The 24,409-nt window shown below is 37.9% G+C and overlaps 1 protein-coding gene across 1 annotated transcript in view; it reads right to left on the minus strand.

The window, feature by feature from the left end:
* DMD (dystrophin) overlaps positions 1-24,409 on the minus strand; it is a 1,204,567-nt gene that overhangs the window by 1,062,972 nt on the left and 117,186 nt on the right. Inside the window, 1 exon segment of the mRNA XM_009334780.1 lies at positions 17,844-17,905. Coding sequence (XP_009333055.1) covers positions 17,844-17,905 — 62 coding nt within the window.

Genomic DNA, 24,409 nt, shown 5'->3' on the forward strand with positions numbered 1-24,409 from the left:
GGACCCACGCTGGAGCAGTCTGTTCCTGAAGGACTGCACCCCGTGGGAAGGACCCACGCTGGAGCAGTTCGTGACAAACTGCAGCCCGTGGGAAGGACTCGCGTTGGAGAAGTTCATGGAGAACTGTCTCCCATGGGAGGGACCCCACGCTGGAGCAGGGGCAAGAGTGTGAGGGGTCCTCCCCCTGAGGAGGAAGGAGCGGCAGAAATAACGTGTGATGAACTGACTGCAACTCCCATTCCCCATCCCCCTGCACCGCTTGGGGGGAGGAGGTAGAGAAAATTGGGAGTTAAGTTAAGCCTGGGAAGAAGGGAGGGGTGGGGGGAAGGTGTTTTTAAGATTTGGTTTTATTTCTCATTATCCTACTCTGATTTGATAGGTAATAAATTAAATTAATTTTCCCCAAGTCGAGACTGTTTTGCCCATAACGATAATTGGTGAATGATCTCTTTCTGTCCTTATCTCGACCCACGAGCTTTTCATTATATTTTCTCTCCCTTGTCCAGTTGAGGAGGGGCAGTGATAGAGCAGCTTTGGTGGGCACCTGGCATCCAGCCAGGGTCAACCCACCACAAGTGCAAATGAGAAAATTAATTCCAAAAAGACAACCTCACCATCCCAGATTCTCAGGAAAGATGGTTTGGTGCATTTTTACGAGGAAAGTACTTTCTGCTTTGATGGTTTAGCTTCCCCCCCTTTTTTTTTTTCTTCTGAGTTTAAGCAAGCATTTAATATTTGGGGATATATAGTCAAAGTTTACACAATAGGTCTCCAAACCAATTTAATAAGCATTCTGGTACTGACCTTTGAGTGAGAATATTAAGTGCATTTCCAGTACTCTCTGATATACAAGGAGAGATCATTTTGGATTCTACCCTTAATTTCTACAGAAGCAAAAAGAGAAAACTCATTTTGAATTGATTACTTAAGGCAGGCTCAAGGACACATTGGAGTTGTATTTTTTGTTTTCTCTACTCTGAATCTCAGCAATCTCACTTTTCAGATTTGCATCATGGTGAGATTTGTGTATCATTCTTACGTGATCAGAATTATAACAGCGGCCGTGTTTGTTTCCATTTCTATGTTCCATTTTACAGTTTTTTAGTACTGTATCATTTCTACCATTTCTTTACAACAATGTACCCTACCCAGGGCTACCATACGTTCAGGTTTTTGCTAGATATCACCAGGCTTTCCACTTTGGACCTTAATTTGGAGAGACTGCTTCATCAGGCACAGTCAACTCGAACTCTCCATCCCGGGTCCTAATGCCTGCAGAGCCCTTCTCAGTTTGGGCCTGAATCAAAACAGAGACTCGCATTATAGAATCTCTCCTTAAATTTATGCCGAAGGAGATGAGGGGTTTCATATATGTTTGGTTTGGATAGCAAAGAGTAGGGAGACTGCAGAGCCGAAGAGGTGGTATGCAAGCAGCTTTGGGGCTGGGCCAGTTAAAGGGGATGAATCACCGCAAACCAGTTCCTGGGCCAGCTACTTTGTAGCTGGACATTATGCAGAGATAAAAGCATCTGTCCTTTGGGCTCTGCATTCATTCCTGCCTCCCAACACACTGAATTTCCTCACCTGCCCAAAAGTGAGTTGGGGTGCATTCATTACTCTGTTGCAGATGGAGTCTCAACCTAGCCTCCAGCTTTCGGATTTACTATTTCTGTGCCTAAGAGGGCCATTTTTATGTTATGCTAAATATAGTGTCATTAATATCTCACTGTGGGAAGTGATTCTCATTTCCTGGAAAAAAAAAATCTTGAATATTCTAATGCATAATTAGCATGAAATTATTATAAGAGAGTAAAATAAGAATTGCTATTTTGGGCAAACCAAGGGCTCTTCTAAGTTTACCCAACTCTGATGGTGGCCTGCACAGAATCCTTAAGAACAGAGTATAAGGATAGGACAAGTGTAAAATCACATAGTGCTTCAGAATAATGCCCCAATTTATGTGAAATTATGGTTAGGCATCTCCCAAGACAAGGTTCTGTTCCATAATGTTTAGAATATTCAAGATGGACTTACATTTCATGCTGGCATGGTTTGAACTTTTTCAATGAAGAAATCAAAAACTAAGTGAACATTTTTTTTTGAACTTCATAGAAAAAGATATGTGACTCACTGTAGACAGCTCTGAGGGGTAATATCTCATTTAGGACATATAGTATGCAAAAATGAAGGAGTAAGAAGCTTTATCTCTTACAGTGTTTTTTTCTTTTTGTAAACAAATACTGAATATAACCTCCCATTTAATCACCTAGCCATTCAGTATCATGTAATCCCTCTGCAAGCCTTTGGTTGTTTTTATCTGACCTGAATGATTCTAAACCATCAGTAGTTTTGCCACATCCCATTACCAGATAATCATCATCTCAAAGGAAATTTGCATGGAACTCCACTGCTAACCTCCCTCTGTTGTGTAAACTGACTTCATTTCTATCCTTTGTTTCCTGTCTTATAGCAGCTTTCTGAAATATGAGGTCTTTTTCATTTCATCTTTGCAAAAGAAAAAAATGACAAAATATTTACAGATACCCACTTTTTCTGTTTCAGTCATATGTATGTATTCATATGTATGTACTGACTCCTTTGAAGAATTAATGCAATTGTGAGGTATGGCTTCTTTGCAAAACTATATTGACTCTTCTCTGTTACATCAGATTTATCCAAGTCTACTACTTTGCACCATTTCTGCCAGATAGAGAAATAGACAAAGTAGTTTAAAAATATTAGCATCATTAGCACTCTCCTTTGGATACAAGGTTGAAATAAATCACAGATTACAAACCAATTAATGGCTTACAGTTTTATATTTAAGTTTCTTTGGATCCATCGCTTGCTGCAATTTTGTATTTTTATTTCTTTTAGAAAGGGTGACTTCTAATGCCACTGAAATTAAGACAGATCCTCAGAATCATGCTGTGTAAAGAAAGGTATTAATGCAGGAGGCTTCCTAGGCTCCCTCACAGTAAGCAAAAGTAGAAACCATTTCTTTAGCTACTAAGCTGTTACCTAAATTTCCACGAGCGCTCCTGTGGAGAGCATGCACGGCGTTCCCTTGCCACCTCAACTTTGCCCCAGACAATCATGCAAACCAGAGCTTGATGGTGAGTGGTACACAACCACCAACAAAAAGCAGCTGTTGGCCTTTAAGGTGGTTTGTGTAACTCAAAAACACACTGCCTGGTGGAAACCAATAACAACTTGATAAAATCATGGCAAGATGAATGAGGAAATATTTGACTGAGACACCCATGGGATTCCTAGACCAGAGATCACCAAAATAAGGACTAGCTGTGGCAGATCACATTTGGAGAGCCCAGAAGTGACCACAGGTGGAGCGAGCTACCAAGGCGAGAAGTTGCATGTCCAGCTGGTAAGAGTGTACTTTGGGATCATCAACGCTCATCCAGCACCACCACCACCAGCCGCGTGGGCACCCTCACCCCATCATCTGTTGGGCCGCATGGGAGACCATGACTGCCTGCTGTCACCGACAGCTGAAAAGGTGGTGGGTCCTGTGGTAATGCGTCCGTACACAAATGAGCTGGTGTGACTGGTGTTTCCATGACTATGAAGGCTGTCATCATATGAGGTAAGATGGTGACTTTGTATGATTGAGACAGTAGTAATAAGATATATAACAATAACTGGAATATTGTGTTATGTGATAAAGGATAGCATTAACTCCATATGGCTTGGGTTAGTTGCCATTCAATTCAACCGTCAGTCTCTCTGCAAATCAGTTTAAAGTGACGTGTTTTAGTTGCCCTGCAACACATACTGTTTACAACCTGATCATCTAGCAGCTTGCTATGTGTTCCCTGGCATGTTTCCTACTTGTGAGCCATTGGAAAATGCTTGCTTTATTAATTTTTAATCTCTTAGCATAGAAACTTTCACCCCCACCACCCCCAAAAAACCCACCAAAACCAAAAAAATTTTGGACTCTCTGATTATAGTTTTAATTGCAACTTTCCAGAGACAGTTTTTTTCTGTTTTCCTTATTTTTATATAATTCCCACTTTGTGAAGATCTTCTTTTTAGTTCTAACTGCCTCCAGGAGATGCATCACTTAATCCTAACTCTTCTAATAGATGTAACTATTGCTCTTAATATAGTATATAAAAATAATATATAAAATATCTTAAAGACAGAGTCAGGTAAGATTACGAACACTAGTTTAGCCTGTGTGAATAATTAGTACAGACAGCACAGGTCAACTCAGTTCTACACTATCTAAATGGAAGTTAAAAGATCACAAAATGTCAGAAGAAAGGCGTACTGGTTCTTTCCCATAGGCAAAAATATTAGAAGCAACTGCTTGCATGCTGCCTCAGTATTCAAAAGCATATGAGATGAGACAGTAAAACATCATATCTGATAACCCTATATAAAGAGATTTTATATTGTTAAGATTGTTTAAAAAAAAAGCGGTTTCTAGCACTGACTGTATACCACTGTACTTCAGTAAGTCCTGTTCAGAAACCTCTTCCTTGAAACCTGACTGATGAACTTAGGTAAGTTTTTGCCTTCACAGTTCATTTCTCTGCTAATGTTTCTTTGAGATAGTCTTTATTCTTGAATTTGTGGTTGTATCTTTCTATCTCTCTTTTCATTTTGTAACTCTATAATCAGCATTTCCATATATTTCATATATGCACATAAATTTGCCACATATCTTCACATTGTTTTCTTCTGAACTTACATTGCATAACCGAGTTAAGGAAATTTGTTTTAATCTGCTTTTTTTCTTAAACAGAGGTAGGTTTCTGATTTTGATAGGTGATACACCTTGATAGGTGTATTCACTTCAGGACTCCAATACGTTGCTTCCAAGGTGCCTGTTGGTACAGAACACTTTGATTCTTCTTTTGAGTTCCTTTTTCATCTTCTTTTCAGCATAGCTCCTGCTTTGAAGCTAAATGTTACCATGTGGATTTGTCTTGCTTTCTTCTATGAAGACACCACTTTTGAATGCGTATTTGTCAGAGTTATAGAAAACCTTACTGACTGCAACAGTCTTGTGTATTGCCCAGGACTGAATCAAGACTTGCTTTTCCTCTTGCTGCGAGCTCTGACTAGTTGCTTTCAGAATGGCTCCTTTACAATGCTCAAAAAATTAGGGTTTATAAGTTATGCATACATGGCATTTACAAAATCTGTGAGACAGTGATTGAGATTTTTCAGACTGCAATCTGTCTGAGCTTTCTTAGTATTCTAGAGTCATTGCTATCAAGGTGGCAAGATAATAATCCCTCTTTTTGAGCATGGACTTTTAATGTTTGATGCATTAGTTGAATACAACCCTATAATAGAACCCTGTTTCTACCAATGTGATATCCTATGTTGCTTATACCTGATTGCGGTATGTGTCTCATGTCTGACTTCCTTGTACCAAATGCCAGATGTGCCTTTTATATGAATTTTTCATGAAGAAAACTAGCCCTCAACTTAAAACACAAATTTGTATACCATTGAGGACTTCAGAGAAAAGAAAAAAAAAAGAAAAAAAATCAACACATTTGTAAATTACCGTCATACTTTTTTTTTTTCAATCCAGTACATAGTAACTCTGTTCTAACATTATAGAATATATAGAACATACGTACTCTGTTTTGTGCACAGACAAAGTCTTACAGATTGATTTCTTCTGAGGCCTAAGACTAGGCAAAAAAATAGAAAAGACGAAGAACAGTCTCGTTTAACATGTTTTTGATAACTGTGCCTACCTGTGTCAGTTAAATTCTTGTAACTTTCAACAGATTCAAGTTAACCAACTGGAATTAGTATTTGCTATTGTTATTCTCAAGGAGTAACATCAGAGGGTTTTGTTTGGTTGTTTTTTTAATGGAAAGGATTTTACTGCTACCAATAGCTTAGGATTTTCAGTAACTGTATATATATATTTAAAACTGCACCAGACTGAACAGAAGAAATTACTTGTTTTATCTTTTTCCCTGAAATCTTAATTTCAATAGAACCAATACTAAGCACCTGAGCACACTAAAAGCATCCTATTTTTAAGTCAGCAATAGGTACGCTCACACTAATATTACCAGGAAGCAAATGTGATGGGTTTAAACTGGCACATCAATCAAACACACTATGAAAAGCAGATAGAAAAGAGAAATGGCTATTCGGTGTAATAACACCTGTCATGTAGATCTTTGAAGAAAGTGAAAGTATTAGCAAAGTTAGTGACATGCATATCAATATTTAATCAGACTGAAATACTAAAACAGAGGAAAAAAGATTTACAAGTTAGGTAGCCTTTCCAGAGCAGGAAAAAAGAGGATTTTTTTTTTTTTTTAATAACTAAGCAAAACCTAATAGGGTGTCTACGTCAATTTTGCGCCTGCTGTTGAGAAATAACTGTAGATATCATGTGCAAGGTGACAGTTTTTCCCCTTCAAAACAGCCCAAACATGATCAGAGAAAGAACAGAGGTAAGCAGCCGTAAAAATCGTACGTATTCTTGAAGTGTTGGTCCAGAAATACCCCCAAGATCCGACTGAGCCCCTTCATGTGTAAAGATATGCAAGGTCTTGTGCAAATATGGTTATTTGCAACCTTGTACAAATAAGGTTATTATTTCTAATAATGCCCTTCTACCATAGGAACATCTTTCATAATGTTATTTTTTCTGTATTCATGGCAAGGTAGGACCTAAAATACAGGCATATGGTTAAAAGAAATCAACCTCAATAAAAGTTGTGTTTGATCCAGGTGTAAAATCATGTCCATCAGCACACCCTTTGAAGGAACAGAAAGTCTTTGTACACGATACAGATATCTCAAAGCATAATAAAGAAAGTGATATGCAAAAATGTAAGTGCTTAGAGAACTGGGGTAGAGCTATCTCATCATCACCAACACTGAAACGTCAAAATCCAACAATGCAGTCTGTAACATGGATGCAGTCCGCCCAAAACTGAATACTTCGGGGTTTGGAGGGTTTGGTTTGGTTTGGTTTTGCTTTCCTCTGAAACATGCTTTTTAAAAAATATTTTATGCATTTAAACACATAGGAGGAATGGCCGAACTTCATGATGTCAAAGGCAGCCTACAGAAAGAAGTATGTCTGTCTGAGAGGCAGAAGATGTACCCACTACCTCAGGCCGAGAGAGGTTTAAGAATGGTACACAGCAGCAGGTGAGGGCAGAAGCTCACTGGAGGTCCTACCCGAAGGGTGCAGGCGTGCAGCTGGGCTGGTGACAGACAAGTTACTCCCTGACTTTCAGCCTCACTGACTAACGTGACGTGACACCAGCACAAGGAGATATGCTGGATCTGTTTAAGAGATGTCGAAAGCTCAAGAATGATAGGTGTACCGCTCCTAAGTGTACGTGCTTGCACCTTCTCTTTTCCTCCTCCATCGAACCTTAGACATGTGATACCTCTTCTGCAGATAGGGAGAACAGTCAGTATGATTTGCTTGAGCTTCAGTATGTCTACATAAGAGGGCATTTAGATAAGTGGGGACAGTAGCTCGAAAATGGTTTTTTTTTTCTGTTTTTATTTTTTAACTTTCAGTCTAAGTATAACATAAATCCATTAAAGCCTTATTTGCTTGTATGAAGAGTTTTGCTTTGGAGATTCTGAAGGTGATTAGATGTAATGGTAATGAATTCTGAGCACGGAAATGATGATGTCTACTGCCAGCAACAATCATGCAAATTTGTAAATGTTTACAAATTTGCAAGCTAGACATATGCACCACTGAGACCAATATTGTAGTGCTATATTTAGCTTGTTCCTATTCCCCCCTCAAGATACATACACAATAATAACTTCAAGAGAACAGCATGTATTCAATTTTCTTTAGATTAATCTTTTTTACTTAAATAAGTGCAACAATAAAGTATGATATTTCGAATAAAAGTCTAGGAGGTGCAAGTTCAAGTGTGAGAATGAAAAGGTGAAAGAGCTCAATGGACATCACTTGATTATTTTTTTCCTCAGTAAAACATATTAGAAATGAAAGTCCAGTGCCCTCTGTTGCCAACAGTAATGATTGCTTTGCTTGCTTGACATGTCTAATGCATCTGAGGGAAGACCTCGTTATCCTGCAAGAAGAGGCTATAAAAGCAAGAATGCAAAGACAAATGATTTTAACATAATAAAAATGCATTTATTTTAGTCTAGCTTCCCAATTTTACTAATCCACTCTGAAGTTTCAAATTAAAGGTTGGGGATAGTACATTATCTTAGAAGTGTTTAAAATGTAGTCTGTGTTCACTCAGACGTTTCTTATGGTGAAAGTGTTTTGTCATGCAGATGCTCATTGTTTAAGATAATATGCTTGTACGGTTTTTGGAAGGGAAGTCACTTTTAATGGAAAACATTTTAAGCCTTACAATTTGATTTGGAAAAGGAACATAACCTTTGCATGTGCAAACAACAGATACTGAGAATATGACATAATCTTCAGTAACTAGACTGCAGCAGTGACAGCTCTGATGCTTTCTGACCGGTGGGGATTTCCCCCCCCCAAGGGCTGCTGTGCACATGGGCAGAGTGGCTGTGGCACCAGGCCTGGAGCTCCCACAGGCACCTCCATCTGGGAAGGGGATCAGGCTCAGAGATGGGCGTAAAGTTCTGATGGAGGCAGACCCCACTGTGCCCCCAAGGAAAATCTGCTCCTGAACCGTAGCCAGTTTTGAATTTATGCCCACTAAGGCAAAGCAGAGAAAACATGTTACTGCTTGTGCAGCCAAGGGAGCAGACAGAAGCGAACCTCACTTGCAAGCAAAAGGTCTTCAAAGAGACCTGGCCAGTAACTACAGCTCTACCAAAAGATGTGCAGATAATTAAGGGGAAGGAGAAGTTTCATTTTTCATCAAAGTGAAAATGAATCTGCTCTCCAAGAGCTGTCTCGTTTCATTGCAGTCATTTAGACATTTTGAACAAAACAAAACAAAACAAAACAAAAACAACAGGCAAAGTTGTAAAGTCTCCTGGCAATGGGAGAATGTTATGGCGGAAAAACATCAGAGAATCCCGTCCCCTCACACACACGTAATAAAACCTTCACTATTTGAACATCAACTTTAAAAAAAATAAATGCGACCAAGAACAATATATAGTCTCATTAGCTTTTTGTTAACCTCAAACGTCTATCTTTGTGTCTTTGAAGCATAACCAAATACATTTTTGTCCTTTCTAGGTTTTCAGTGAAAGGGTTCTTTTCTGCACTGACAGTTTTCAAGGCATCTCCAGCTGTGTGACTGTCACAGTGGGTCATGTGGCTTGTGCTTCTGATGTTAGCAAGAACAGAGAAAATAGAGAAGACCGCCCTCTTAAACAGTACTTTGTTTTTGTCGTGCTGCATTGAGACACTACTCAGCTTCTTGTGTTCCTTGCTTTTACAGTAAGTGCAAAGGGATTAATCCTCTATTTTAATCCCTGCCAGCATCCAGGCTTCTACATTGGGCAGAGTTAAATATTGATAAATATTAAATTGAATAGGAAGACATGCCCTGAGTATTTTGCCAACAGAAAGCTGAAAAATTGCTTTGGAAGCAAAATATAAAAAGTCATCAAGTTTATACATTTGAAAGCTTGCACACAGAGTTGATGTTATGTGCAAAATTTAAAGCATGAGGATATTTGTGCCTTTAAGCTGTGCCTGTTTCTGCTCATAGTAACTTTCTGTTCATGGTAACTTTCTTGGTCATGCAAAGAAATCTGTAAAAATATATTAATAGATAGTAGAAGTTCTAGAATTAAATTCCGAGTAAAATAAATGGCAATATTGCCATTGGTATTACCTTAAAAAGTACAGTAAAAATAATTTTTAAGTTATTTTTCATTCCAAAGGAAATTTATTTGAAACACCATAAATATTCACACAGCGTGTATCCCATTTTACTGCATCATAAAAAAAAAGGTGCAGAATATGGAGACCTAATACATAATTTACTATATATCAATGCAAATAATTTTGAGCATGTGTTTTGCCTGACACTTGCTTATATATTCTGGAGGTATCCAAAAAAAGGAAAACCACTTAACACTTAACAATCCAAATATGTTTTCTATACCAGGTTTAAACATCATTTGGCTTCAAAAAAAAAGATGAAAAGCCTTTGTTTTAATAATACAGAATAGACATGATGGCCCTTTGGTGTGCTCTTACAAGAGGTATTATAAAAAGGTTATTGGCGTAAGAAAGCCTGGTATGTTAAAACAGTATGTATCCCAAGAGTGGTGTTGATCACACAGAGCTGGAAAGCGAAGTTATGCACTATAAATCTTCACTGAGAGTTCTGGTTATTTGCCACAATGTAGCAGAGAAAAGTCATTTGGCTCCCACATTAGTAAACTGCTCTTTCTCATCACTTTCACCATAGCACTTAAAAAGGCCGGCAACAGAGACACAGAACAGATTAATTAGGTATTTAGGGTGGATGAATATCAATTGTGCTGTCTTACCAACATCAAATAATACCAACTATGTGTTTTTCAGATTTATCACAAATGATACAATTTTAAATGTGTGGTTTTCTGAAAGTTTTCTTTCAGAAAAAAAAAAAAAAAAGAAGAAATTCTGTGGCTGCTCCAAAGGTATTATCAATGTTTAGTTAATGGATTGAGCTGACATCTACCATATTCACTTTTAGTATGCAGCCATTAAAGATTTGACCAGGGTTTTATCATGGACACAATTTCCAAATTGTACTAACAATCCGTCTTTTGCTTGTCCTGTAATCAATGTTCTTACACGTGATACCTGACCCTCCTTGACATTTGTCTCCAAATTAGTGCTCCTTAGATGAACAGAGCACAACTTTGGTTTTGGTGAAATTCAGCATAACTCTACTGACCCAAATAAGGAAACAGATATGGGCACAAAACCAGAAGCTTTTGAAGCAAGCCAATAGTGTGAATATGCAGTGTCAGCAGTAAAATTACAATACATGCTACTTCATGACCTGTTAATGCAACACTGGCTATTAATGAGTGTTGGTCGTTCAGTTGTACTTTTCCTCAAGGCTTGGAGCAAGGTCGGCATTCAACCCTCATTTACTTTGACCACAATTACTGTTTTTAGGAGAATTTCTCAGTAACTCTTTTTACCTCTTAATTTAAAAGAATAAGCATTTTTTTCCGTAATTGAGAATGAGTGCAAGTGAGTCTAGTTTGTATTTGGTTGTTTAAAAAAAAAAAGTTCAAATACCTCCTGCCTCTTTTAATTCTACCTTAACACAAAACGGTTTGGGTATCAGATAATGTAGGAAGAGCTCAGTCTGATTTCTGGTTTTTAGCTGAAAACAGTGATAAAGAGCAGATGAATTACACAGCTTGAGAATACATCAGCACTGCAGTGTCAGGGACTGGTTCAACATACTGTAAAAATACAGGGCTGGATGCAAATGCTTTTGACTGGGAACAGCTGCAGGCTAATCCGTGGCAACATGGAGCTCAGCAAACTTTTATTTACTCTGTTCCTCCAACAGGCACTAAATTCTGTGTAAATGGCTAAAGCACCACAGCTATCTGAACGAACTTTTCTGAACTTGTCTACAATGATATTAAAGTTTGTCCTGCAAAGCCAGTGTTGATGTACTCTCTAGAACTCAATTCTAAAACTGAAATCCTACGACATCAGCACACCCTACTGATTACTTTTATTATGTGAAACAGCTAGGGATCTTTTCTAGTCTTCTCGTAGACATGCATATGCAACTACTGTTCTGCTTTTAGAAAATACAACACACCAGCAGACATCAGTGAAGCTTGAGCACACCGAGCTGAATCTCAAAGTATAGGATTTAATTCTAATTTTCCTACTCGTCACTCACCCATCTAAGCAGCTGTCTTCATTTGACCTATAGGTTAGTTGTCAAGATAGCAGTTTGGACAGGGCTAACACTGAATATTTTAAGCTGTGTTTTTGTGATTTGTTGCCAACATCGCTCCCTCCAGCTCCTTTTCTTGATTATTAATTTTAGTCCAGAAATATGGCTAAAGAAATGGTACTTCTGATGGAGTTTGACATAGATTAGTCACAGAGGTTAACACATAGAAGCTAAATCTTGAAGAAATTTGACAAATGAAACTATTATTGTCTTCTCCACAAATCGCACCAGACTACTCCCCTCCCAGAGTCTGCAACACTTAGAAATTAATCTGTCGTGAGCAGCATTTTAAATTTGTTTTAATTTGAAGTCATTGTGAATCATAGTACAGAAAACTGAGCAAGTGTGTGAGCAAAAGCAGCACTGCAAATTTCTCTATCAGATGCCAGACTTACGGCAGTACAGTCTCTCTGTACCTCAAATATTTGACATACTTCCTCAAATGGTCAGTAAACATTTCATTTGTATCAGTAGTTTTTCTTATCTGATATGCAAAAGGCATTTAATCTACAATTGCAAGAGACAACTAAAGTGAATGGGAGTCCTGAAGAACTTCAGGCTGTCCATGAACTCAAGAAGAGGGAAAGAACTGAGACCGTCACCACACCTCCTATCACATAAGCCACATACGAACACTGGGTAATTAGGAAATTATTTTGACTGCTACATATTTCGACTAAAGTTGTAAGCAATGCCCCCTTCCGCGTTCCTTTTATCCCTGCATATACCAGTTGCCTGAATAATCTAGCTGCTATTCAAAGCAACTTCATTAGTAACAAGTGTATTTAGTTTTGCTGACTGTTATTCTACTAGCCACCTGTATCTTAAATTAGGCTGTCAGCCTTACCTTTGGCACAGGCTGCATCTTTACTATGTTTCTTAACACGGTCACTACAAGAACGGGAATCTAATTCCACAGTCACCACACAAACAACTACCTCCTAATACTTCCACCTGCCTATAAAAAGCTGCCATTTTTCGTAACTTAAATTTTCCATTGAAAGGATTACTTACTGAATGATCTTGATTTTCCATAAAACTAAGTAATGAAATATTGGGTATCCTTAAATTTATTTTCATATTCTGCCTTCTTCAGCGACAACAGGAGGAAAACCAAAGCATGAGGTAAAGAAACCATAAAAAACTACCCACTTTTTTCCCCCAAAAATCTACCATTCTCTATTTTCTGACTCTTGCTCCTACCTGGTTGAAGATTAATAATTTTGGTGTTTACATGAAAAAGTGTACTGTCATATAATGTCTTCTTTGACTATGTAGTGGAATTTCCTACCGTATTGTAACAGAAGCGTAGACAACCAATTTAAACCTCTAAATTTACAAGCAATTTTATGAACATCTGTTTTTTGATACTGCAGATTAAAATGTTGAAAACTCATTCACAAGTTACCATTCTTTTATGAAAACCATTTACAGGTTAAGCTGTTGACCTCAAGTTAGCCATAAAGGTATAACCTAAAATTCAAGTTGCCAAAACTTACAATGATTCGTTGTTTGACTTCTTTGTACTCACAACAGGTACTTTTATTGCTGATTAAAATTGTCACTACTTTGAGACACTCTCTCCATAACGAGGGAACAAAATTAATTGCCAATATTTCTTTAGTCATAGGAGTATGATCTTTCTTTTTTAGGATGGGGTGGGTTTTTTTGGTGCTGGAATTTTCAGGTTTTCATTTTAAAATTAATTGCCTTTTACAAGCTCTTTCCTACATGCAAGTAAAGAACACTTCCATCTTCAGTAATGCTTTCTATTTTGAAGCCTATTATGCAATGAACAACTAAAAATGTTTAACCAGTGAGGCAACATAAGCTCATTTAAAATGGGGTATAGGCATTGTTAATGTCATTGTCCTGGCTGTTTCAAAGTTCCAGTCGAGAGCTGCTACACTTGAGAGCTCATGATGTATTTGCATTGTCCCAAAACACATAGTTAAGATTCTGTGTTTCATTTATAAACAAAGGTTTCAGGTATTTCAAATTTAAAAAGTTGAGATCTGAGCAAAAGCTATCATACCCAGGACTAGATGTATCTCTTGTGAGAGCTCTAATTATAGTTCTATTATTAAAAACTAGGTTACAATACGTTCCTTTGCTATCATTACATACACCCTGCAGAACTTCATTATTTTATAAATAAACTTCTTCTGAGGTCAAAGAAAAGCTGTTTCTGAATAAAATGATATTAAAGTAATATGCTCCACATTTTTAAAGTTGTTTTGAGTTTCAACTTATTGCATGCCATTTAGGTGGTAAACCAAGAAGGTATCACTAAAGAAAGTCATGCACAATGTCTATGATTAGAAGAGGGAAAACAAAGGTCTCTCGGACTACATTTTCCCATTTCTCCTGTACTTCTAATTTACTAAGTGTTTTATCTCAGAAACATTAAGAGCCAACTTTTGGCCTATCTTACTGAAACAATGATGAATTGTTTATAGATGAGTCACATACTGTAATCTTTAAAGCACACATTTTCTGCATAATCCACTTTTGGGCTAGTAAAAGGAGTAGGAATTACAGAGAAACCTGCTCTTCTGAGAAGCTGTAAGAGACACCTGCAAATGCATTTTCCCCAGTTTTTCCATTTAGAGCACCCCACTCAACCTGCCAAAAAAAATTTGAAGAGGGACATGGCCTCACCCATAGCAATTGTAATCTTGCTGGCAGTTCTGCTAGCTTTCCCTAGATACCCTTTCACTGACTTCTTGGCAGTACTCCAGAGACTTCCAGGGTCTGCACATCACAGAAAACTGCCAAGATGGTGTAGGTGAGAGTTTGTTATGGATTTCATGTTAGGGACTTGACTCCTTAGCTAAGAGGTAGCAGAGTTCATTGCTGAACTCAAGGCATCCGAGTCCAAAGTATCTACACGTCATCCAACCAAAATGCCACTGCATGCATGGCCAGAAGAAGGACTACTACTTCCTTCCAGGCCTGCGATTCAAAGAATAGATTCCGTCCCGTCCCCCCCCAAATAAAAATTATACGTGGGTTCTTAAGTTATGCTGATGACACATAAATTAGAAAATTATTTTTCAACAACTTACAACTTCTGACATTAAAAGCATTATTTGTATTTACATCACTAGTCAGGTGAAAGCAACTTGCAAATGTGAGTGTTTTGAAAGCTTAGTCTGAGAATAAGTGTACTGAGACACAGGTACTCTAGACACTGAATGTTCAGGAAGGGAATACAGCTCTTTGGGTAGCAAGGCACTATAGACCCAATACAAATGAAGATTTAGAACATTTAGAATTAAGCTTTTACTTTGACTGCGTAAGTAGGGTTTTTTTTTAAGTTATGGAGGGTGGTGGATGGGTGGGAATTGCATAAAACAGTTTCATTCAACCCTGAATATTTTACAGTTAATTAATGACCTGGATTCCACTATACACAGATAAGAGAAATGAGTAACGTAATATATTCCTCTATCTTAATTCCAACCCCGTAGGCTAATCTGCTCAAGACAGCACCTCTAGAGCCACATAGGAGTGAATACAAACCAGTTCTACAATGAAAGGCACTTATTTAACAGTTTTACAAAGCTAATAATGATGAGAAATCGCTAACCAGGTGTAGCCCGTTAACTGAAATCAGTTCCACAGCTAGAAACAGAGATGGATTTGAACCACTGAAAACAAGTCAGGACAAGAAGGGGGATAAGCTGTAGATTTCACATGGAGATCCACTTTCATGTTTTGAAGACCACCTCTCCCAAAACGTCTTGGTGTTTATAAGAGGGAGGAACACAGTCCCAGGACAGCACACAGCTATTAACTATGACCCTTCATGTTACAGCGAATACAAGCAGGGCCTCCTGTATTTCTGTCCTGAAAACCCTAGACAGAAATAAAGCTTGCATGGTACGTGACTGCACTGAAGAGCAAACCATGCTTTCTGCATGTGTACCACACAGGCAGCCAGCAGGTATTACTAAGCTTACCAGACGTATGTGATTTCCAGTTTCAGACCAACTATTCTGGTGTTCTGCGTAACAATTTTGTAGGGCAAGAGTAATTTGTCCAAGATTTAAAGATCAAGGGTTTTTTGGTAGATTGATTGTTGAAATAAAAAGACCCTGTCCAAAACACAGGTGACACATGAAGCAAAGAAAAACTTGAACCATAGGGTTTAGGAGGTTTTCCTCAAAGTCCAAGTGAAGTAGAAGAAGATTAGTACTTCTCCAGTTTGTTTATGAATGCATGTTCACATACAACTAAAAATACTATTTATAGAACTGAAGTAAAAGGTAGCTAAAATACCATTAAAGTACATTCCACAACTAGAATTGGAGGAAAGACATCTAGATCATTCAGATGACTGAGTCAAACCTACGATTAAAAGCATCTGCTGGTAGGTCATATTTTCAAAACGTTTCATAATTCTTGTTGTGTTTCTTCAGACTTCCTCCAAATTTCTATAAAACAACCATTTCTGAGAAAGCAACACTCTAGGAACATGACATTTTCTTTAGATATAGAAGCAACAGTTACTCTTAAGTTTTCCATAGCTATTTCTGTGACCACAACAAGGCCTAACTGGCAATACATTTCAAATTAGCTTGTGTTAGATGACTGCTGCTGGGACTACTTCTTCATACATGGAACACCAAGACAGTAAATTACTCAAGCTAGAATCTCACTATGGCCAAGTAAAATAAAATAATTACATCTTTCACCTTCTGTCAAGCACTTCCATTATCACAGCCATAATAAATCTGCCTTTTTTTTTTTTACCATAGTACCATGTTGGTGACTCATTTTGTTTGTGATTCACCGCACTTCCCAGAGCTTTTCTTTGCTTTATTATTGCCAGCCCAGTTATCCTCCCTTCTGTACGCGTACATTTTACTTCTGTCCTAAATGTAGTACTTCACACTTGTCTTGTAATTCATCGATCAGTTTGACACCATTTGTTCAAGACTGTATTTCATCCTGATCCGGTCCTCCAAGCTGTTGGACATCTCTGCTGTAAAGATGCTGAGCACAAACATGTGCTGTCTAAATCACTTGAGTCACTACTAGAAAATGCTCCAGACCATGGAAAAGTCCTGTGGGACTCCCTATTTGACTGAACCACTGCTGAGCATGTTTTTCAACATTATGGTGGTCATACACAGATTATCTTACTCCTCTTTTTTAATGAGGAGAATCAGATGGGACACAATCAAAAACCAAACTAAACAGAGGATATATCACAGCTACTATTTCATTATTGTCTCTTGACAATTATTCCCTAGCAAATACAATGACAGATTATGGGATTGATTTAGTTTATTACTGGCAAATACAGTTCAGTAATTATCCTCCAGGAGTTTCAGAAATGTTTAATCAAATTAATAGTTTGAGCTCCATTTTTCCTGCGTATTAAAGACAAAATTAGTATATACTGCCAGGGGGGCTCTTTTAAATAAGTTAGTTATTTGCTCTTCTTTCCAGTACATTTGAGATCTTACCATTCTACAAGAGTTCACAAAGATAACTATTTCAAAGCTTATATAATTGACTTTCATAATTTGCTGACTGGATCACACCTCTTATCTTTGACTTTGCTCCTCTCCAATTCATTTGGTTTTGTTAAATTTGTGATTGCAGTTAGAAACAAGAAAAGACAAGCCCAACAGAAGAAATTCCTCTGTATATTAGAAACATAACAAAGGAATCCAACGAACAGTAATACATCTGCATCACTAGTTTGAGAAAAGGAAAAAGTAAATCGAGGCAGACAACATTTTGAGAAGAGGATGCCTTCTTACATTTCAATCCCTACTGAAATCAAGGGAATAAAACTTGGACATTTTTTCTAATAAATCAGGCAACTGCATTCAGCAATACCTGAAACTCATAACTGTTATATTGAAAAATAAGCCTCAGCAGAAGAATATCAGTTTTTTTGAAAAAATATACAAAACATATTTTGGTTTATAAATAAACAAAATATTTAATTACCTTAGCAAACTGTGCATTTATCCATTTTGTGAATGTTTTCTTTTGAACATCTTCCCGTTCATCTGCAAGAGTAAAGCAGTCCATTAGAATTATTCAACAAAATAGTACAGTATTATTGATTAAAGCTTCAGTCCCGGTTTGTTGTATAGCTACTACTAATAATTCAAACACATTCAGGGCACAATATTTGGATGTATTCCTTGACAATTACATCAATACATTTTGGAAAGCCTACAGGTTCCCTCATAGTCATGGTCTATATCCCTAGCTCATCTCACCCATTCTGTGGTATCTTTTCTTCTGGAAGGGAACATGTTGCAGTAGGATCTGAAATATCCCATTAAAACTTTTAATTTCATATAAGTATAAAAACCCAATGTTACCCAATGGTTTTGGCAGCAGGAAAGTCTTCTACAGTGCTTTTAGAAAAGTACTTGAAATAACAAGTTTATACGCACGTCCTCAAGTTCCTTGAGGAAATGAAGCCTTCCGGACCACAATGATAGTTCTTCATTGGAAGCCCCTGCCATACCTTATGCCTTTTCTGCCTTGCAGCTATTTACCTGTCACAATTTCTTATATATTTTTCCTCCAGGGGGAAAAGAAAAAAAACCCACACATTTGTTCAGCCATACATGAAATTCCTTCTCAATTCTTTAATGTGAAAAAAATTGTAGAGAGAGGTTATTATATTAGGCCTTGATTTCTGTATCTAAGTTATAAGTACAGTCGTGATGCAGAATGGAACTGGACACACAAAGGTACAATTCTGATGTATTTATGTAGGTGGGAAGAGAGAGATGCCTTCGAATTAGAACCTAATAAGCATTTGCTCAAAAAGATCTATTAGGCATCATTCCTGAAATAATACAGAAGGGCAGACCTCTCTATGACAAAGTCAAACCAAACTAGAATTAAAGGGCATATGTGGAAAAGGCTGCAGAATGCTTATACTAAAATAAAGCTCACTCAATGCTGTCTTTTGGTTTGCAGTAAAATTCTCTACACTTCTTAAATAAAAAGGGATATTAAATTCACATCTGAAATGTTCAGCAATTTATAACGTTAATGGAGTCAGCAGAATTTGAAAGGCAGGTATGGATAAGCTACATGAGAAATGCACAGCATTAATAATGTACTTTGCTTTCTCTCCCTCCACCCCTCCAAGGAGACAAGACAAGGCAAATCTTTTTGATACAAATATATCTTTTGTTCTTAAAACCTCATCTCAATAGCACTTTAAAAGTGCCTTTCACAAGAATGTTTTCCATTCTCAACAATACAATATACTCATGAAAAAATAATAGTTTGTAAAGCTACTATTTCATTATAAAAACGTTCTGCATACAGGAAGGAGCATATTCTAATTGCTTTCAGATGATCATGAGTGAAAAGATTTACAATGCAATAATACTACTGGAAACACACCACAGAAGTCAGGCATTATATACATTCTGCCACTAATATATGAGTATTTGCTACAATAAAGTTTCTAGATTTCTACTGCCATCTATCCCAAATAACGCTGCTTGCTTCATCACTTGGCTGAAAGTGATATTTGAATAGTTAGAGATTCATCAAAAAGCAACAGCATGTGGAAGAGATGCATGCTTTTGGTAATAAATTATACTAACACTGTTAAAAATTTTATTTTTCCCCACAAACATCCCTCTTTGTTGGCTGTTAGTAAGCTGTTTATTATATAGTTTTGACTTATTCCAGTCATGCGCAATACACAGAAGATGAGAGAAGGAAGACGCATTTTGTTGGTAGAAGATATATATTCAATCTGATGTTGTATTACAAACTTCTTCAGAAACTTCATATAAAATATTACATATAGATAGCTATTTCTGTTTAATCATCTCTGATAAAAACACCACATACACCACCCCTTAAAATGGGGTAGAAGAAGAGTATGTGGGATTTAGCAGGGAAAAGGAAAGAGGCAAAAATGCCTCTTTCAAACTGTTCAAACTTTCTCTTTTCCACCCCAGGCTACTTTAATAGAACATTCAGTAACAGTGTATGGTTTGAATGCTAGTCATTCATTAATTCACGTCTGTCGAGCTAATAAAAACCAGGGTCTTCTGAGGGAAATGAGAGTTAAACCCACAATTTGAACATTTGAAACTTATTCGAAGTTCAGGCAATGCTCTGCAACCTTTGCAAACACGAATCTATTCCGCTGCTGTTATCTTCACACAGAGATCATTTCAAGCACTTTTCTCTCTAGATGTTCGCTCTGCCAAGTTTATACCACAGCAATTTGTTAGTGGCAGCCTCCTAACCTAAAAAAGAACCAATCTTTTGGTAATTCAGGGCATGATTTCCCCACACTAAGCATGATCTTTTCAAAGAAGATGTTCTCCTAACCCAGATTTACGACTGAATGCTAGATGTGGAAGCTGAATGACATTTATCTGGGTGCTGTAGAAACGTGCCAAGAACACTCAGCTGCCACTTTCATAACACTGTGTTTATAATAGACCCTTCTAGCAGCGAGCCAATGAATGCCCTTGCAGGTGTTTTGACTGTGAGTCAATAAGAACAATCAAATGGCCAGGCAGGTAATTCCTTCGGCTGTTCAAGAATAATATAGTATGTGTACTTCTTTTCTTTCAAGCTGGAAGAATTGCAGGGTAGCATACTGTCTCTCTTCAGGTTAAATCTAAACATGAAACACTGCATGCATCCTGAATTCTTTGATCACAATAATAATGTGCTCACTTCCCACAGCAAAAATATGCTTTTCTCAAAGTGCTGGACATTGAGTGGAACAGGCTTAACCTCCTTTCTGTAGGTTCTCGACTCAGAAAATGAACACACCGAGGTCTATAGAAAGCCTTCCAGAAAAAAAAGATACTGACCTGTGAGATTTATCTGATTTTCATGCACTAGCGCCTCTAGTACCACTGAACAGACCTTGTTTTAACTAGAACACATTCACAAATGGATCTTACAGTTCTGATATATTTCTGGTAGGATGAGCATCCAGCTTTGCAACTGTGAAGGCAAACCTCTTGAATCAGCTAACTGCACATTTGACTTTAAAAGTATTATTCCTGGCTAGAGCTCATAGGAAATTATGACCAGGAAAGAAAGTGCAGTATTAATGGAGCTAATCATCTGACGAAGGACAGTTCTAAGATTTAATCAGGTGGCAAGGCTAATAGAGACAAGTGGTACACTGAAGAATGCTTAGGAACATGCAATCAGGATTCAACAGAACAAAAATGCTATCATTAATGGCAAGTGGTTACAAGACAACTTTCCTAGATACTTAATGGAGTATTTCATGTTTGCAACCTACTACTCAAATTAAATTCCCTTCTATTTTCCACAAAAGAGGCAGCATTATGTTGCCATCCCTTAGTAAACTACACTTATTTTCCTACCCACCCCCCCAAATACCACCAAACATTTTAAATAAAAAATGGCAACAGGAAAAAAAAATCTTTTAAAATATCTAGTATAATCCAGATACTATTCTGAAAGCATTCAGCAGTGTTAACAAGTCATAAAAAATCCAATACTTTTAAACAATGTGAGCTGATGAATACCAAGCAGATTTCAAATGAACCAAGGTTCAGAAACATACAGTATAGATGTCACTACATTATTCCATTTGTATGATATAAGCCACTCTCCCTTGGGAAACATGGAGTGGGGGGAAGGAATCTTCCAATCTTTGGTGCATCCTTCCCTGTTTTTCTAGAGGATCTTCAACCTCGCTTACTCAACATACCTGAATAAATAATGCTTTCATAGCCTCACAGAATGGTTGAGGTTGGAAGGGACCTCTGGAGGTCATCTGGTCCAACCCCGCTATTCAAGCAGGGTCACCTAGAGCTAGGTGCCCAGGACCACATCGAGTCTGTTTCTGAATATCTCCAAGGATGGAGACTCCACAGCCTCTCCTGCTATAGACTGCAACATCAAGACTGCATCCTTCCTACCATCTGCATTCTGCCTTCCACAAATGTGGGTGGTGGTTTCCAATGCAAGTGGCTTAGGAAACTCTCCTCAAGAGTAAATACAGCCCACTTCTGAAAATTAGAAGACATTCAACAAAAGTGCACTGGCAGTTCAGGGATATGGGAAATGAGCCATATCCTCAGATAATAAGCTTTAATTTGAAACAAACAAACAAACCAACAAACCATTGTCTTTAAGACATCAATAAAGACAATACGTAACGTGTAGAACATTTGAATCACTGCAGAAACAGGCAGTGATAGAAGGCTTGGTTGTGTGGTAGAAGATTTTATGCAGTATTCAGCAAGCAGTTCCATCACAAGTTGGAACACAAACAGGAAAGAAGGAGACTTGTCTTATTCTGTTACCTAGTGTTGCCTTGAGCTGGGTTAAACAACAATTGAATAGCTATGTTTTGTCTACTAGGAACTATCAGGAAGAAAGAAGAAAAAATTAAAAAAAAAAAAAAAAAAAAAAAATTCCCATATAGAAGCTGGAAACTTTGAAATGGAGTTAAGGCAGGTGTCAATTCCTTCATTCATGGCAACTGCAGGTTCATTGGAACACTGCACTTCAGAGAATAAAACCATCAAAATTGCCATTTGATTTTCTCGCAGCCAAACAATGCAGATTTAGAAAAGGCCAGGATTTGCTTCAGTGAGTGGGAGTGAGTACCAGCAATGGTGGGAGCACTAGGAACAAAAGAGGCCACAGATAGTCACATTATTGATACTCCGGCTCCAAGGACTCACTATTAGAGATTTTTAGCACATTGTAACACTACTCTGCCAGTAACTACAACTGCTGAGAAATGTTCCCTTCCTATTCTTGCTTATCTGAGGGGGAAAGAAGAAATCAATGCAATACAATGACTGAATGATATTTGAGTGGACTACCTTTGATTTTTAGTCATTGAGGTCATCCAAGACATTCACAAGCTGACAGGAAATACAATAGACTGCTCTGAGAGACAGCCAATGATTTTAGGTCTATTGCTCAGGTAAGGCAATATGTTACATACAGTTCTTTGTCCATCTTCTATAAATATACTGATGAGCGATGTGTTGACTTTATCTGAATACTGTTAAAACTCCCTGTTCCCTGTGCTACCCCTGGAGATTTTACTGTGGAACCTGAGTCAAATCACCATAATCAGACCATCTCAGACTTCTCAAAACACTGATGAACCTATTCAAAAGCTCAGCAGAAATAGGAGACTTCAGCATCCAGAAAACCCTCATTAATGTAAAAAAAAAAAAAAAAGGACAACTCAATATTCTGAGAAATAGTATATCAACATTTTCTGAGGACATTCAGGAAGATTCAAGGCAAATATAGGAAAGGAGCAGGGTTATTACTATACCAAAAAGACTTAATCTCAACTCTGCTCCCCCCCATCCCCTCCTTCAAATACAGGACCTTAGAGAGAGGGATTGCATTTGCTGCTCAGGGGACAGAAGAAAGAAGGGCTATAAGACCCAACCTACAGGATTTCTACTGACACCATAGGCCTAGATTGAATCCCAGGCTGAGAAAGCCTTGTATTTTTCTTATTTCATTATGTTAGCTGGAATTGTTCTCTCATTATGAATGTTTAAGGGAAACTGCTCCTGACTTTTGTCCTTTTTTTAATTCTTTAAGGCATTACAAGTGTTTATATAAGGTCTTGTGCTTCTGACATAACTTTGCCTAATTAGCTATTTAGGGAAAAACTACAGAGTGCTTTTGAGGACAAGCTACATACGATCCCTAAAACAATAACGGGCAGCTATGAAATGTACACATAGATCAAGGTTTCAACAAATTCATGTAATTTGCTGCATGTTTGTTAAAAACAAACACACACACACACACACATTTCTCAGCCCTTTACCCTAAACAAATTGTAGCAGGTACAACTCCCAAGACAAAAGCAGGAGCACAATTCCAATGGAATTTAAAAAAAAAAAGAAAGAAAAGAAACAGAATTTCAGTTCACATTTCTAGAACATTTTAAGCATACACAACATGGGGTATTCAGCTCCAATTCATACATTGGTAATGGTACTCCCAGCCGTTGGCCTAGTCCTCCTCTGGTGTACTACACATAAACACACTTTGCAAATGGATCATACTTCTCCGTGTCTATGGATTTGACCCAGGAGGAAGGAGCAGAACTGCTAATAAGCAATAACCTTCCTGAAGGACCCCATAGGCTGGTTGTTGTCTTCTTGCTGGTTGACTGTTGAGTAGTTAATGACTTAGCTGCACAGGTTGCAAAAAATGTAGAGAAAGCATCAATGGACAGAAAAAACCCACAACCCCAAACTTTTTTTTTCCCTGCCCGGAAAAGCTTCCTAAGACTTCCTTCCTTCTGAAGGGGGAAGGGACCTGCTGGGGCCGGTCTTGTTCCATACCTTTATCAATGATCTGGATGAGGGGATCAAGTGCACCCTCAGTAAGTTTGCAGACGACACCAAGTTGGGCAGGAGTGTTGATCTGCTCGAGGGTAGGAAGGCTCTGCAGAGGGACCTGGACAGGCTGGATCGATGGGCCGAGGCCAACTGTATGAGATTCAACAAGGCCAAGTGCCAGGTCCTGCACTTGGG

This window comes from Pygoscelis adeliae, unplaced genomic scaffold (assembly GCF_000699105.1).
Source record: "Pygoscelis adeliae isolate BGI_AS28 unplaced genomic scaffold, ASM69910v1 Scaffold91, whole genome shotgun sequence".
Classification (NCBI taxonomy): domain Eukaryota; kingdom Metazoa; phylum Chordata; class Aves; order Sphenisciformes; family Spheniscidae; genus Pygoscelis; species Pygoscelis adeliae.